Below are 17,978 nucleotides of genomic sequence, written 5' to 3'. Positions count from 1 at the left end.
CACAATAAGCTTTCAACTGTAACAAGCTTATAGAGAAAAGTAAGAACAAATAGTAACACTAACAACTGCTTTGATCAACCAAGTTTATACACACTTTTGAACGCTCAAAACTGAACCAAATGGTATAAACTTAAATGGGTTTTGAAGCTCGTTTTGTTTACTTTAAAACCATATAAGATTTGTAGAAAACTGAGCTCCAAATTGAAACTTATGCCAGATATAAAATGGAGTCCCAAAACTGGAAATGCAGAACTTGCTGCTGTTTGGCAGCTCTGCAACTCAACTTTGGACATGGTTTTGATCAATCAAAACTCAAAGGAATTAAGGAAATCAGATGAGTTTAATTATGGACATGTCTAGTTCCAAAATACATAATATTGGATAAAAAAGAAATCGTATGGACCAGGAAATCGAGAGGTAAAGTAAGTTACTTGAGCCATAACTTTTCTCTGCAGAAAAAAAAAATGAGTTTTCTGCAATTTAGAACCCATATTCATAAGATTGGGTGTTTTATTAGAACCGATAATCGGGAGACCGACCATGAGAAGAAGAGAAGAAATGAGGCTTCCAAGCAGAATTGGTAGCAGTTGACATGTGGGATTTGAGCAATTGGTAAAGGACAAGGATCTTCTTTGTAAGGATCTGATGATCAATCAATCGTGTCCATTTATCGTATATCATGTGGTCATTTTTTCTTAGATATTATTTATATTTAATTTTAAAGTTTAAATAATTTTTAAATGCACGATATACGATGATTGGACATAATTAATTGATCATCCGAATTCCTACAAAAAGAATCTAGAGAGGATCCTATTCCATTGGTAAAGTTAGCTAATTGGGCCAAATGAATGTGATGGAATAAGGATTCTTTCTAGATCCTCTTTGTGAGGATCCTTAGAGATCTCTAATTATATTAATTTATCGTATATCGTACGATAAAAAATCATTTTAAATTTTATATTTAAAATTGAACATAAATAGTATATGATGAAAACGGCCGTACGATTTACAATGAACGAACATAATTAAAAGATTTCCTAAATCCTCAAAAAGAAGATCCGGATAGGATCCTCATTCAATGTCATGGAATTGGTACCAAATTCACGCTTCTAGACAAAAATTCGCATAAATACAAAATACGAAAAGTTAAATAGTAAAATTTGAGGACGAAATTTCCTAAAACATATCATTATATAGTACAACAAATACACGTATCCATGAAAGAATTCTATAAAGAGAAAATTAATATCTTTCGTTCATTGAACTTGGTTGAATTAGTTGTGCAATCTAAGTTTATCGTCTATAAATCTTGCTATGTTCAATTCAAATTCATTGTATTTGACCTTGTTTTCGTTAACAAATAATTTATTAATGATTTATACGATCATACATGTGCTATAACTAATATCACAACTTTGTGGTGGTTATATATTAATAAATTTTTTCCTGAAAAAAAAAAATTGTAAAAGAAAAACAAACTGAACAAAAAAAGAAAAAAAAAAGGTAAAAAGGTAGATTCCAAAACCCCTTGTTGGATAAACCCTCGTCTCTTCCCCTCTCACTTCTCACTCACTCTTCAACTCTCATCGATTTTCTTCTCTTCTTCTGTGAATCGATTTCTCGAGAAAAATGAACTTGGGAAACTCCAATAACCCGAAAACTTCCTCACCACCGACACACAATCCGCCCCAACTCAGCCTCCAACAGGCTTTCACCAACCTCCAAAACCATTGCTCCGGTTTCCTCCACCACCTCTCCCACCTTCCCCTCTTCAACCCGAACCCTTCTTCCCTCCAAACACACCTGCAATCCACCTTCTCCAACCTCCAGAATCAAGCAAAACAGGCATTCGATTCCAGGTTTTCGAGCTTCAATCCGGTGCATTCTTCTGGCAAGAACCCAGTTTGGGGTCGAATTGCGGTGAGTAACAAAACCCAGGTCGCCAATTCCCCTGGTGGCGGGTCTAAAGCCGCCATGACCACCGAGGACATCGAAGAGCGGCTTGCCGGCGTGCCGGTTTATGCTCTCAGTAATGCCTCGGAGGAATTCGTGTTGGTTTCTGGTGCTTCCACTGGGAAGTCTCTGGGATTGTTTTGTTTCAAGAAAGAGGATGCGGATGCACTTCTTGAGCATATTAGGATTATGGACCCCGGAATGCGAAGCGGGTCGAAAGTGGTGGCTGTGGCTTTAAATAAGGTGGGAATGTGAATAACTTGATGAAATTTTATTCATGTTTTTGTTTATTTAGGTTTTCTGTTACCTTGAAATTGGATAAATTAAGGATTGGTGGAGGTTAATGGGTGTTGGTTTCGCAGGTTTTTCAGCTCAAGGTCGATGGAGTAGCCTTCAGGTTGATTCCTGAGTATTCTCAAGTCAAGAATGCGCTTAAGGTGCGTAAGATGCTGGCACAAGAATAGTAATTAAATACACCGGTTATTTTCCGGAGTTGAATTTTGTCAATTTAACACGAAGTTTTGATTATTTGAACATAACTATAACGGATTCATCCTGAAACAACAAGAAAATAACTGCAAGTCTGTCACCCCATGCTTTATCCATATGTATGTATTGCGTGCTAGCTCTGTAAATTCACATTTGATTCGATACTGAATAGGCAAGGATGCCTTAACGATTTTAGTTTTAAAATACTTACTCAATACATAAGATACAGTCAAAACCTAGGGAAGCTGTCATATAAAAGGATGTATATGAACATCAGCCCTCCCATCCTTTTCAAACTGCAGATTTAGAAACTAAATACCTTGTAAGTTCCCATAGATTAATACATACACATTTTAATGGACGTCACTGCAGTAGGGTGTGATTGGCTTTGGTCTTGAGAAATCTGCAAAAAGATATTGGGGTTTGAACTTGGTTTCATAAAAGATATAAGCTAAATGCATGCATGGTACTCTTCTGCCAGAAAATGATTTCTCTCTACCTCTCGTTCCTCCATATTCAAGTCTTATGTTTGTTTTGTGATCCCCTATGTAGGAGAGAGAAAAGGTTGGAACTTCTGATGATGATGGCTTTCCTGGTGTACCAGTTTTCCAGGTTCTACTTTTAGCTTTTCCCAATTTTAATTAGTCATATACTGTATAGTTGAAGGCCTGTAGTTTGCTGTTTGCTTCAACTTGGTTTCCTTTTTGTAGGTAACTCATTCCTTTGTCTAAACTATTTTTTTTGGCAAAATGTCTACACTAATTTGATTACACGTTCTTGATTGATTCACATCTTTGGCTCATTCCAGCCATGTGAATATAAAACATCCACATGGTCACTATTATGTAAAATTCTGAACTGATCCACTCATTGCCAATGTGGTTTTGAGTTGGGTGCTTCAACTTTGACAGATGATATATTTTGTTTACTAACCTTCCTTTGATTTACTTCACATATTTTTTTTAAAACTTTTTCTCATTATCTATTCAACAGCTTTCATTTTCTAGAATGGATAACTCCAAACCTTGCTAATGTCGCCCTTTTCAATATGCCATTATGATGTTTTCCATTTGGTGGTTGTATTTTTCTAATAAGGAAAGTGAGGGGGTTTTGTCGACTTTTTTTCTGCTTTTAATAATTTGGCATCACTTTGCCACCCTGAAGTTTAAAAGATATAACTTACTGCCTTGTTCGCTTCAGAATAAAAGTGTAAGAACGAATAAAAAGAACATGGCATTTTCAATCTATAATCAACTTGAGAACGAGTTATACCATCATAGCATCAATTCGAAGTACCCAGTTGGGGAAATTTGTGATGTTCCACTATCAATATCCTTGTCGTTGAATCTAGGAAATATGCTGCATGGCTTCAGCCTAATTTCAGGTCAGGTGATATTCTAAAGGTGTAGAAACTGTGAAAAATTAATGGTTGTTAATGAGTTAAATAGGAGAAGAATTGGCACTAACCTGGAAGGGTTGAGATTGAGGTGGGTTTGCAAAGAGATTAAAAAAATTGGGTTTCTAGGTTTAAGATCTTTAAATGTGTTTTGAAATTCAACTGTGAAAGGAACAAAAATGGTAGAGACAAAACAAAGATCTATATGTGAGGGCTCTTTTTTTATTGCTGGAGAGTGGGATACACTGTTATCTCTCTCCTTTTTGTTCACCCTTTGTATTCCCACAATGTTGTGTCCTTTGGGTCTTGTCAAGTTTGCTTTTAAATTTTTGAGAAATTTGTTTCTTTTCAATTGAAGAAACTGAAGCGAAGTCAAAGTAGCTTCCTATGGATGCATGGAAGTATAAGAAAATTAAAGAGAAAACATCAGGCATTAGCTCTTAGGTTTCTTACGTTGACCTTACTTGGATAAGGTTTGTCACTCAATTCATATAGTTTATCCACGGTGACATCTAGACTGCTGCATTAGTTTGGTGGTAGACTATGTCGTTTCGGTGCAGACCATTTAGGTGCTAGTGCATGTCCGTCTAAGTCTTATACTCTTTGGCTTCAACTTATTCAGGAAAGCACCCATCAGACTGATTGTAGTACTCACCATTTACTGTGCTAGTGCCAAACACGTGCACATTTCTGTTTTCTCTTATTCTGGCACAAGGGGGCGCAGTAAGCTTATTCTGGCACAAACCACATGGTGCTAAACTGAATATTCCTCTTATTAGGAACAGTAATTTGTTCTTTTTCTTGGCCAAAATTAATAGGTCAGTTTCCCAAGTGTGTTTCTATGAAAAAAAATTATTTAACCATAGAATTTGGATGCAAAAGCTTGTTAACCTTTCAAACCCTGCAATTCACAGTTCTAGAGCTTCAAACCAGCAGTGGATGCATCGGGTTTTCCAAACTAATTATGGCTGTATGCCCAAGTTGCATCTGTTTCCTGCATGGGAGCTTCTCACTATTGCGTATTGAATGTCTTTTTGAAAGTTTGCTAAGAAATCGCGCAGTAGTGCAATGTAATTAATTGTACAATCAATATAAGCATGTATCTATATTCCAATAAACATGGATCTTTATGAGTTAAACCGGTTCTGAAATTAATCTTGTGATTAATGGTCCAGTTTTTTTCGTTAAAAAAAGTCATATGGATATCCATTTTACTGCTTGATATATGAAAAAATGCCTTCAAACTGGGATGTCCATGCCCATTCTCATTCAGACCTGCTATTTCTCATGAATCATGCTGCACAATCTTGCTCTTTATGATATATAGGTCGACCTGTTTTAAACTGATAATAACCTTTGGTTGGAAACTGATCTATTGTGGACAGTAGAATTCCGTCTTGAGGCTGGCTAGGCCAAACTTTTTGGACCCAAACTGTGATTTAATCTTATTCTTTTAGCGACTAGCGTTTCCTAAAGTTATTTCTGCTTCCAAACTGGCTTACTAGAATTTTGTATGGCTTTCTGATTTTTTTTTGACATTTGTCTTCATCACAAACTTCTTGCATGAATTCCCATGCTAATATATTTGTTAACCTGATTAAACATTTGATTAGTCAAGGAGCTTGGTTCTGAAAAGCCAAAGCAAGAGCTATCGTCCAGTATTTTTCAGGAAGGTCAGTTAAACAATACCCTTGCTTGCATTATCTAGCTTGTTTTGGCATGAATATTGCGGTTTTACTTATTCTTAGAAATTTTTAGGAGGATTTGGAAAATTCACTATCAAGAGCTTCTCGTGACCAGAATCAATTAAATCCTGCCTTCAGACCAGGGGATGTTCAGGTATGGGTTTCAGGACCTATTGACGGTGTAGCAGAACTTATCTTTCTGTTTACTTATTCTATTGTGTTGTAGGTTGCTGTTCTTGAGGAAGTCATAAAGGGGATGAAGGTAGGCATTCGTTTTTCTTATTACAATTATCAATTGTTGTTTATAAATCAACGACCAGGAGACTGTGGAGCGCTAGGATTGAGCTACAAAAACTAAACAAATGTTTCGCTCATTTCTCAATAGTTTTGAATCGTTTTCCTCCTATCTTGCGGGCAATTAGAAAGCAAAAGTAACAATGAAATATTGCAGGAGGGTTCTACATCAACGTGGGATGACGTCGTCTTCATCCCTCCTGGATTTGACATCTCTACTGATCCCAACAAGCAATAGGCATACTGCAAGGAGCTCGCATTACGTGGCACCTTTGGCAAGAACATTAGTCTAATACAAAATTACTTATGAAGAGTTTAATCTAGTAGGGTTTAGATTTTGTGCTTGTAGTTATATACCCATCTGTAATTCACTGGGCTTACCAGCAACTTGAAATTGTTTGTTCTCCTGGCCATCCGATCCGGTTTTATTCTGTAGCTTGTTGATATCGCATATCGGGAAGTAGAATCTTCGTTCTTTTCGTCGATTCTCAGGCTTATTCGTTCATCTGGTGTTTGAGTACTGTTGCAGGGCATAAATTCTACTTGATGAGAAAATCATATTAGCCTGGACACTGAAGCCTGAACTCGGATTACATATAAATACTGGAACAAAAGCCAGCAACCGAAAAAATTTAATCACGAAAGTTTTAACTCGGATTCATAAGAACTTGCGCCATGAACAATGTTTGGCCAGGCCATTGTGTTACTGGTAGTATTTATGGCGTGTGTTACATACACACCGTGAATAACTCACGGCTTGCTAGGAGGGCAAGCCGTGAATAACCAAATTTATACGCCCAAAGAGTGGCGTTAACTCTCTACAGTTTGGTGAGCTTCTGGCATGCGTTAAAAAGTTTCATGGTGTGTTTCTTCTTGCATTCACAACTTCTTGCGTGAATCGTAATTGAAGGATATTATTTTTGGCAGGGGCTTTTACCGCTTTGGCACCTCTCGGCTTACATAATACAACATAGCATTCTTTGTGCACCATAAATAATTTCGACCGTAGTGAGGGATCAAAGGAACTCTTGCAATTTTGATTTTTTTTCTTGACAATCTGCGGATTTTATACACCGGTTCCTGATATGATGCTGGGTTACTGAGCATTTACTTTGTTTTCTCATTCGTTTTTCATTTTTTTTTCACAATACATTTAAGAATTGCAACCTATATGAATTCCTTAGAACATCAATACTATACACGTACATGTTGAATCAGTACACTACATTGCTCCAAAACTCACTAGGCTAGTGATCTAACAAGTGCCCTTATTGGAAATTATCATCTCAAACTCTCTCATGGTTTTGAAAGGATCGTCAATGTCGACATTCTTTTCCATCTCAATGAGGGCACGCCGAGCGGCTTCTCTGTCTCTTTGGCGATTCTTCTTTATCAATCCATTGGCCCTGGCAAGTTCGGCGGCTCTATACTTGTCAATCACGAGAGAGGGGGTTTCAGGGCGTTGTGCTTTAAGAATGGTAACTGCGAACCGAGATTTCAACATGGCCACCCGACCCGCCTCAGGTGTTGTGGTGCCATGCTCATGATGGTCACAAAGAGGAAGAGGAAGTAGCACTGTCACCGGTGACTCACGGCTCAAGTAGCCACCCGATTTAGCTGATGAAATCTCACAAGTCACAGGAAGAGGAGTAGACAGCCTCTTCTGCTTCTTTGCTCCATTCGTTTCCGGGTCCATAATCTCAACTCTCTCGCGATCGTCGGCCAGTGGAGGAGCGGAGCGTTTCTTTGAATTATTCAAAGAAGCTACCTTCTGGGATTCGGGTTTGGAGACCAGTATTTTCGTCGAACGGGAAGAAGAGGAATCATTAGCAGCCTTCTTGGAAGCATTCAGATTACGAGTGGTTTCTGCTGCAGGTTTGTAGTGATCAGATGAGAGGATTTCGTCAAGCCACTTTCTAGTTTTTCCAGAGTATTTCATGGTTGGTGACAAAAAGTTCAAGAGAGAACGAAAAAGGAAAGCGCACTGCGGACGAGTAGAGGGAGCGGATGATGTAGCTTATAGTGAGAAATAGAACCCTAGCTCTCCTGCCCAAATAAAATTCTCCCAAGCCAACCTTGCTTCCCAAGAAACTAGGTAATCCAACTCGGTTTGGGAAATTTAGCGCTATTTAATCCTATTTTTCTATTACAATTAATCGAGTTTGTTGGATTATTGTTTTTTCTTTAATTTGGTTTTTGAAACTGTAGGATTTCTAGTTTCCTTGAAAATTGTGGTTTCTTGATTTCTCATATATACTTTCTGGTTTCTAAAATAGGTAATGCTAAGGAGACCAAATTTGTAAATTAAATTTTGTAAACTAAATGACATGGAAGTTGATTATTAGGTTGTAACTTAAGCGTTGATAAACATGCTCATTCATATTGACGACACATCATTTAGTTTGCAAACTTGTCTACACATTTAGTCTTCATAATATTACTATTCTATAAAATAGAAAAATGAAAACTTTTCTCTGTGATGCCTTTTTGCTTTTAGTTGGACTAAAAAGGGCAGCGAGATATGACAACTCTCATAATAACGAGGTTACATTAGAAATGCAAATTAGGGGTAGAATTGGATATCACTTTAATCAAATAAGATTAAGATATTACGAATATATTTTAGGACTGCAAGTAGTTTGTAATTCAATTAGTTAAGAGTATTTGCACTTGCATATGAAGTCCGATGTTTGAGTTCTCCTCCCCGTAGTTTAATGTAAATTATCTTATCATTTGTTAAAAATAATAATCAAAGGAGAACTAAATGACTATTTGAGAGTGTCAATAACAACTCGATTTTAAATATACAAGTAATTTTGTTTGTGATCAATTAATGAAGAGTTATTTTATTCAAATTAACAAGGGTACTAGCTAATCCATTCCAAAATAATAACTCCATGTCAAATTCTTTACTCATACTGTATAACTTTGGATGATGAGATTTTTCAGGTGACAAAGAGCTGTGTACCTTGATTGAACGTAAAATATAGCGATGTAGCTAGTCCAATTTAGTTTAACCTAATTCTCCATATCAAAACACAGCCTATAATTAGGTTGTATATAACTACTCGGCAAGCAACAGAAGATTGAAAAGATGCATCTTATTCACAGAGGCCATAAAATGTGTAAACTTCATTCATATACACACATTGCTTCGAAAATAAGAGAGGAAGCTAAGCTAAAGAAACGTTACGTGTTAACCAATCAATCTAACAAGTGCCCTTTATTGGAAATTAACATCTCAAACTCTCTCATGGTTTTGAAAGGATCGTCGATGTCGACATTCTTTTCCATCTCAATGAGGGCAAGCCGAGCAGCTTCTCTGTCTCTTTGGCGATTCTTCTTTATCAATTCATTGGCTCTGGCAAGTTCGGTGGCTCTATACTTGTCAATCACCACAGAGGGGGTTTCAGGGCGTTGTGCTTTAAGAATGGTAACTGCGAACCGAGATTTCGACATGGCCACCCGACCCGCCTCAGGTGTTGTGGTGCCATGCTCATGATGATCACAAAGAGGTCGAGGAGGCAGCACTGTCACCGGTGACTCATAGCTCAAGTAGCCACCCGATTTATCCGATGAAATCTTACAAGTCACGGGAAGAGGAGTAGACAGCCTCTTCTTCTTCTTTGCCCTATTCGTTTCCTGGCCCATAATCTCAACTCTCTCACAATCGTCGGCCAGTGGAGGAGCGGAGCGTTTCTTTGAATTATTCAAAGAAGCTACCTGCTGGGATTCGCGTTTGGAGACCAGTTTCGTCGAATGGGAAGAAGAGGAATCGTTAGCAGCCTTCTTGGAAGCATTCTGATTACGAGTGGTTTCCGCTGCAGGTTTCTGCTGATCAGATGAGAGGATTTCGTCAAGCCACTTTCTAGTTTTACCAGAGTATTTCATGGTTGGTGACAAAAAGTTCAAGAGAGAACGAAGAAGGAAAGCGCACTGCGGGCGAGTAGAGGGAGTGGATGATGTAGCTTAGAGTGAGAAATAGAACCCTAGCTAACCGCTAATATACAAGTAATTATAACATGTGCTCTCCTGCCCAAATAAAATTCTCCCAAGCCAACCTTGCTTCCCAAGAAACTAGGTAATCCAACTCGGTTTGGGAAAATTAACGCTAGTTAATCACATTTTTGTAAGATGTTCATTCATTGATATTTTGATTATTGTTGTAATATTCTTAATCTTATCCTATCGTTTGTTAAAAAAAGAAAAAATCAATGAGTGTTGAATTATTATTTGAGAGTGCCAATAACAAGGCAATTTTGTTTAAAAAAAAAAATGGGACTAGCTGATGGCTTTGCCACGACAATCCACCATTCTGGGAGTCAGAAATACTCTCAGAGACATTTCAGCTTCCCCTTGGCCAACATCGATTTTCAATATACAATTTTAATTGTAATTAATTAATGAAGAAGTTACTTTATGCAAATTAATAAGGAGACGAGCTATCACTTAGTACTACGGTCTAGTGATATTCCTCTTCATTTGTAAGTGAGAGATCTTAGGTTCGATTCTCGCCAAAGATGAATTTGAACCACATTATTGCTAGCTTATTGTGAGGCTAAGCCCACCCCTGTCCCTTAGGGTGCGTTTGTTGCACTGGACTATCTCGGACTCGACTAACTTCCGGAATTAAGCTGGATTGGCTTAGACTAGACTAAGCTGGACTAACTTAGTGAAGTATTTGATGCAGTGACGGACTTAAAGAAGGATAAGTAACAGCTATAATATTATATTATTTAATCTAATAATATTTTATTCAATCTTTTTTCATTTTGTCTCTAAAGTGTCTTGAACACTCTACTTCTGTCCCCTTTATTAATTCAATAATATTTTAATTTTTATTCAATCTCTCTTTGGACTCTTTGGAGAGTTCTTTATTTTCTTCCTTTAGTTTCGTCCCCATAACACTCATTTTCTCCATCTTTTGTCCTGCAAAACCACAACCTTCAAAATTATTTTTCCTCTGCAAAATCGTCTCTCCATTTCTCTTCGTCCAAAGCTACTTTCTCCCCTTCTCTATCCATTTCTCTTCGGAATTTTCTAGGAAAAAGGAAAACTTTCTGGGAATTCTCGAGAATAAAGAAGAATTTTTCTATTAGGATTGTTGTTATCGCTATGCTTTTTTTTTTTTTTTTTTTTGAATTTTGGTGCTGAGATTTAGGTATTGGTGAGGCTGGGTTTCAGATATGGGAAATGGGTTGGCAAACAGAGTTGCCCAGAAGCATGCTTGCAGACTTGTAGCGTTCATAAACTTGCAGCGTGCGACCGTCTTTGGAGATGGGATTAGCAATCCCATGGTTTTTTAGGGGTTTAGTTAAGACCAGCTAGTCCCTCCTTTAGTTGAAGCGAGTGAGAGCTAGTCTCATTAGATCTAGACCATGTAGGAAACAAACACGGGACTAGACTAACCCTTAGTCCAGTCCAGTCTAGTGAATTTTAGTGAGGGAAAACAAACACCCCCTTAGTGTAGATAATATCGTTTGTTAAAAAAATAAAAAAATAAGGAGACTAGCTAATCCATTCTAAAATAATAACTCCATGGCAAATGCTTTACTCATAGAGTATAATTCTGGATGATGAGATTTTTCAGGTGATAAAAGGAGATGTATACCGTTAAATCTATGGCATAGTTTGAACTTGCCTTATTCACTAGACGAGATTGAATTTGCTGTTATAGGGATTAATCCCAGTGTTTACTAGGTTTTCTTCATATTTCATCAATTGTTTTGTGTTGATAAATTGTAAATTATAGAGTTGCTCTCATTGGTTGAAAACTTTGAAAATTTGACTGTAAGGTTCCAACTGATTGACTATGTAATTTAAGTGCTATAAATTTAGGTGTCGCGGCTCCATCCAGAGTACTGGAGCAGTGTCCAAGGGATCGAGGTTCCTCAGAACCCATCTCGACCGCCGTAGCGCGGTTAATGATTGGACCATCGTGAGGCAGTTTTGTACACAGATCAGCGATGCCTGTTGGAGTCTGAGTAAAAGTTTGTTCGATGAGTTGTCGGTTGGGAGTTATGGTGCTTATGTTGCCATAACCAAATATGATGATTTGAGTATGCGAGTTGGTGAGTTATCTCTTTTTCATGTCCACGAAGTTTGCGTGGTTCCCCGCACGAGAGGCGATATAAGCCTACTGCAACTTATCAATAGCATAGTTGATTTGATTTTTAACAAAGAATCTCATACCTCACTCATAGTAGGATGGGGCCTCGTAGATGGAGCCTCTTCACTCCCTAAGAGCAGTTCTACCGCTACTTTTAGCCAGGCACCCAAGCTAAAAAATGGACCGGTATCCATGAAATTTGCCCCACCCCAGCCCTTTAGGCTGGCACCCAACCCAAGCCAGGCCACAGGCCAGCCCAGAATCGACAGAGGAAGGAGATAGCCCATTTGACTTCATGGCTACCGTCTCTCTCATTTGACGCCACACACAAGAACTTGCCACCGTCTCTCTCACTTGAACCACCCTCCGCGGAACCCTATTCGATCCCATTCCATAACTCCATTGATCTCCAGCTCCATCACTCTCCGTTGCACCTCCGAGGCCTCCCGATCCCTGGAACCCCATCCGATCCCATGCCAATCTTGGGGCTCTGGTTGCTCCGCGCAGGGACCGAACTTGGCGGGTGAAATCGATTGGGTGTGATTGTGAAACATGTGGGGAAGAGGGTGGTGGGTGTCCGTGTTCGAAGTTTGGTGGGTTTGACGGCATTGTTTCGGAATGTGGGCTGGGTTCTAGAGAGAAGAAGAAGAATAAGAAGAAGAAGGGAGTCCAGAGAATCTTACATAATCTGTGGAATTAGTGAAATTGTGCTTGATCGCACAGTTGGAAAATCAAGGAAGAAAGTGGGAAAAATGGGAAGAATAAGAAGAAGAATAGAGTCCAGAGAGAAGAAGAAAGAGTCAGAAATTAAAAATCAATTTATTATTTTATAAAAATTAATAATATTTTAATAAAATTGACTAGGCTATTTAGTTTTAGGGGTGGAGATGCATTTGGCCTATTACTTACTGTTCATTAAGGTCTATTACTGTTCATTGAGTGGATTAAATGGGCTGAGTGCTGGCGCATTTTTTTAGAGGCGGAATTGCTCTAAGGTGGTTGCGGTTTCAGCAACCTAATATGATTACTTGCTCTGAAGTAGTGGTGGTGTCGGGGATAGGGTTATCCCCGACTTGTGCAATGGAGACGTCTGGGGCCAGACTGTTGTTAGATGTCTAGTTAACGTTAGCCTTGACGGAGCTTTCTTATGCGTTCATGCTTGTGGTAGAGTGACCTAGTGAGGAGGAGTATGAGTTCACTCTCAGCAAAACCACCAATTGTGGGAACCAAATTTGCGCACCCCACAAGAAGTGGAGATGATCGAACTTGTTTTCTTATAAAACAACACACAACTGTGAGTAAGCCAACGACCGAGGGATTTGTCGATCAAAGACTCTCCAAAAGTCAAGTTAGTAAGCAATATTAAGACTTAAGAGTGGGCAAGAAAATAAGTGTGCAGAGATTGTGTTACCAGATATGAACCCTCGAATGATGTATTTATACCAGTCGAAGAGATGACCTTTTAGGCCAGTAGAATCCTTATTTAAACTGGGAGAATCCTAGAGGATATTTAAGAATTAGATTTTGCATCTTTTTAAGAGTGTGATTATTTGCGGTGCATGCCAATCCTTTAGATTGTAAGGACTCCAAGATTATAGGAAACTTGTTGATTCTTTACTAGATTAGGTTCTTGAATCTTGCGGAACAAGTATGGTCAATCTCAACGAAGTTGTGGAATTCGCCCACTGATCCTGGAACATGATGATGGTGGCATTATTGCTCCATTTAGTCAGCTCCGAATCGAAGGCTGTTGAGTCCATGGCCGGACTTCTAAGGTATAAGTATTCTAATTCGACTTACTATGGTCTTATAGCAATCATGAGTGACATATTGCATGTTATTATAATCTCCACTGCGTATTTAGTTATTCAAATTAAATTTATACCAAAAATTTATATATACTAAAACCCAAACTCGAATGGTACTGTTCTAGGCCAGTGTGCAGACCAAAATGCCTTTAAAAATTTTCCTTCTGTTCATTTTTTTCCTGCTTTCCACAGTCAAAGGACCGCTGTGCCCTTTACTTCCACGCTACTGTCATCGTCGCTTTCTCTTCGTTTTTTAGTTCCTTTTCATTGCTTTTAGTCGAATTTTTTCCCCATTGCATTTGGTTCCCTTCTTTTCCAGCCATTTGCTCTCTCTCTTCCTCTCTTCTCTCTTCACCTCGCTTAGTCTCAGAGTGGATAGTTTTGCGGTGAGTTCTTCACCCATAAAAGCTTCACCTACCACAAAAGCTTCACCCACCATAAAAGCTTCACCAACAAAAGCTTCACCTAGAAAAGCTTCACCCATAAAAGCTTCACCAACAAAAGTTTCACCCACAAAAACTTCACCCACCACAAAAGCTTCACCTACAAAAGCTTCACCCATAAAAGCTTCACCAACAAAAGTTTCACCCACAAAAACATCACCCACCACAAAAGCTTCACCTACAAAAGCTTCACCTATAAAAGCTTCACCAACAAAAGCTTCACCAACAAAAGCTTCACCCACCACAAAAGCTTCACCTACAAAAGTTTTACCCACCACAAAAGTTTCACCCATAAAAACTTCACCAACAAAAACTTCACCCACCACAAAAGCTTCACCTACCACAAAAGCTTCACCCATTAAAGCTTCACCAACAAAAGCTTCACCCACCACAAAAGCTTCACCTACAAAAGTTTCACCTACAAAGCTTCAACATAAAAGCTTCATCTATAAAAGTTTCAAACTATCTTGATCAAGATATTGTGAAGCAAAATCAATTCATAGTACCCAACAAAGCTTCAACCTCAAAGCTTCACCTACAAAGTTTCAACACCAAAGCTTCACCTACAAAGCTTTAAAATATATATATATTTTTTTTGGAAATTCGACAATTCAAAAATTCGAAAAAAAAAATTCAAAAAAAAAAAACAAATTGCCTAGGCCTCATCTTCTTTGGGCCTAACAACTTTCATAACAAATATATATGAATGAGGAGTTTTGGGCTACCACTTAGAAAGGAAATGCCTCATTCATCAACTCCTTCGACCGGAGACTTAGGGGACTCCTACCATATGCTACTGCACCTTGATACTCGGAAGTCTTACAACCACTTAGTGACTTGGATTTTTCAAGTCTTCAACCGAGAAGTTTTCCTCACTCGGGAAATTAAGGGAGTACTACCTCAACATACATGCTTCACTCTCAAAGCTTCAACATACAAGCTTCAACAAAAGAAAAAAAATTCAAAAAACTTAGTGAAGAAGGCCTTGGTGTATTTAACAAAATACGTTGAAATGAAGCAAAACTTGTTTATTGATATCTCCGATAAGTTACAAATATGTACATATACATGAATCAAAATAAACAAACAAGAATGAGCCTTCACAAAGGTTGCTCAGGAGAAGTCTCAGCAGTCGGCAGAGCCCCAGAAAGAGTACGCACCGGAGGGTGATCATTCGGAGCCTCAGTACTGGGCAGAACCCCAGAAGGAGGAGGCACCGAAGGTTGATCATTTGGAGCTTCATTACGCGGTACAGCCCCAGAAGACGAAGGCAATAAATGCCTTTGGAACAAACCCACAAACCTCTGATGATCAAGTAAAATCTGACTATCAGATTCCTGTAGCTGGTCAAGCTTCCTCTTCATGTTTGTAGCATAGTCATGTACGAGCTTGTGCAACTGTTTATTCTCATGCTTGAGCCCTCTGATCTCCTGTTTGAGACTTATCACTTCAGCCGCCAATGATTCAACTTGGCGGGTTCGAGCAAATAGGCTTGGGCCATATTAGACATAGAACCTGCACCCTAAACATTGAGAACCATATAATCCTTAACAGCCAACTCATCAGATCGTCTGTTATCTTTAGAAGTGAGAAGGTTCTTGGCCACCACCGCAGCGGTCATATTATTCTTCATCACAGAATCCCCAACAGTAAGAGGACCAGTAGGGGATAAGAAGGATGGGCGCCATATGTTGTCTTGAGAAGACATGGCTGCCTCTTCACCAAAGTTCAAGTTAAAACGACGATCGGATGGGCCAAACATTCTCAGAAATGATGAAGGAGAAACGAGGTGCAATAAATATCTCAAGTACAAAAATAAGGGGAAAATTTCTACAAGCAATAACTCTCTGAATGTACTTCTTGCATACAATTGGTGCCTTTATAAAAGAAATGGCAATAGGGCCGTTGGTTCAAAAATCGAAGAGGTACCACTCTTCGAATTTCGAAGAGGCACCACTCTTCACACGCAACATCAGCTCCTCGGGTACCACATATAACTTTGCCAAAGATCTCTGACAAAGTTTAGACACATAAATTTTGAAGGTCTAGCTACCCTATTATTACCCACAAGGGTAAAGGAACAACACAACTACTTGATAACTGAAAAGTCCCTATGTGTGTCAACCTCCGTGATCCGTGGCAAGACAGACTGATAAAAATGCCTAACCTTTACTCACATTCGAGAAAACACTCCCAACAAGATTGCTTGCTCAAAAATCAAAGAGGCACAACTCTCCGAATCTCGAGAGCCAGACTCCCAACAGGATTACTTGCTCAAAAATCGAAGAAGCACCGCCTTCCTAATCTCGAGAGCCAAACTCCCAACATGATTACTTGCTCAAAAATCGAAGAGGCACATCTCTCAAAATCTCGAAAGTCAGACTCCCAACAGGATTACTTGCTCAAAAATCGAAGAGGCACTGCTCTCTGAATCTCAAGAGCCAGACTCCTAACAGGATTGCTTTCTCAAAAATCAAAGAAGCACCGTTCTTCGAATCTTGAGAGCCAGATTCCCGACAGGATTGCTTGTTCGAAAATTGAAGAGGCACTGCTCTCCGAACTTCGAGAGCTAGATTTCCTTGGATAAAGCTTGTCTGCAATCTTCACACGCAACATCAGCTTTCCAGATACCACATATCACTTTTTCAAAGTGCTCTAACAAAGTTAAAACACGTGAATCTTGCAGCTCTCACTACACTACTATGACCGAGAAGGGTAAAGGAATAGTGTTACCACTCGCTGTTGGGACAATTCCTATATATGTCGACCTTCATCCTCCATAGCTAGGCAGACCTGCAAATAAAAAAATTGCTCAAATTTTCTTTACATCCGAGAAGGCACACTCAGCAGAGTCTCTCAAAATACTCAGCTTATTTTCCGCCCGATAATACCTTTACAAACAAGACACACCAGAGCAAGAGTATCTCATATCATCACGGTTAAAAGCAAGAGTATCTCATATCATACGTTTTCCCTGTCTTTTCTTTTGGCCTTGTTCTTACCTGCAAGACAAGGAGAAAGAGAGTAATCAGTCAGCACTTGGAATTAAGCTTCCAGTCAGGAACTGACTGCCTGGAACCCCTTGCCTGATTACTTACCTGGCATTGCTCTCGAGTACTCATCTTCAACATCTTATGCTTTTAGAGAAGATACCATATCTGCCTGAGGAACAGATAGGGCAAGTGAGAAGGATACAAGGAAGCATGTGGAGACAAGCGTAACAGAACACGTGCTGATACATCCATTACTTATTCAACAACAAAAGTATCATATATCATCAGGGTCGAATGTACTCTATATTTGATGGACTTGTTTTGACCTTCAAATTCTTGAGTCGGCCTTATACTCTAGAGGAAATCAGAAAACCCTTCAGCCCAGTTCAAGAATAAGCCTGTGGATAGTTACTTCTTTAAAAGCAAAAGTATCTCATATCATCTCTTCTCCATTTGCTTCTCCTTATCCTTGTTGCTATTTACGACATAAGGAGAAGGAGAACAATCAACCGGAAGCCGAAGTCAAACCTCTGATCCAGGTTGTTTGCTTAGAAGTCTGATTGCTTACCTTGTATGTTACCTCATTCGGCAAATCTCCTAGGTCGGCGACTTGGGGGACTCCTACTAGGGTTTGTATCGCACTTGACCAAGCCCGAAACTACAAGTAAGCTTTAAGTGAAATTGATACATTATCTTGTGCATCTTCATCGGTTAAAGATACCACCCCTGGATGGAAGAAAAGTACTTCCAGAGAAGATGTCACATCTACATATGAGACATATAAGGCAAGTGAAAGTGATACCAC

At 39.0% G+C, this 17,978-nt stretch overlaps 1 protein-coding gene across 1 annotated transcript; it reads left to right on the top strand.

Moving 5' to 3' along the window:
- The first annotated feature begins 1,471 nt into the window (after positions 1-1,471).
- LOC126618744 (protein TIC 22-like, chloroplastic) lies at positions 1,472-6,305 on the top strand. Its single transcript, XM_050286892.1, has 7 exons — positions 1,472-2,199; positions 2,319-2,393; positions 2,998-3,057; positions 5,455-5,514; positions 5,600-5,680; positions 5,753-5,788; positions 5,978-6,305. The coding sequence occupies exons 1-7, from the start codon at positions 1,633-1,635 to the stop codon at positions 6,056-6,058; spliced, it is 960 nt and encodes a 319-aa protein (XP_050142849.1). The 5' UTR covers positions 1,472-1,632; the 3' UTR covers positions 6,059-6,305.
- The last annotated feature ends 11,673 nt before the right edge of the window (positions 6,306-17,978 follow it).

Source organism: Malus sylvestris, chromosome 4, assembly GCF_916048215.2.
Source record: "Malus sylvestris chromosome 4, drMalSylv7.2, whole genome shotgun sequence".
NCBI classification, from domain to species: Eukaryota; Viridiplantae; Streptophyta; class Magnoliopsida; order Rosales; family Rosaceae; genus Malus; species Malus sylvestris.
This window is presented reverse-complemented; position numbering and strand designations above follow the sequence as displayed.

Bases quoted from the DNA above. Each gene is read 5' to 3' on its own strand.
- LOC126618744 (XM_050286892.1), top strand. From the start codon at position 1,633: ATGAACTTGGGAAACTCCAATAACCCGAAAACTTCCTCACCACCGACA. The intron at 2,200-2,318 runs GTGGGAATGTGA...TTGGTTTCGCAG, and splicing joins TGGCTGTGGCTTTAAATAAG to GTTTTTCAGCTCAAGGTCGA. The intron at 5,681-5,752 runs GTATGGGTTTCA...ATTGTGTTGTAG, and splicing joins TCAGACCAGGGGATGTTCAG to GTTGCTGTTCTTGAGGAAGT.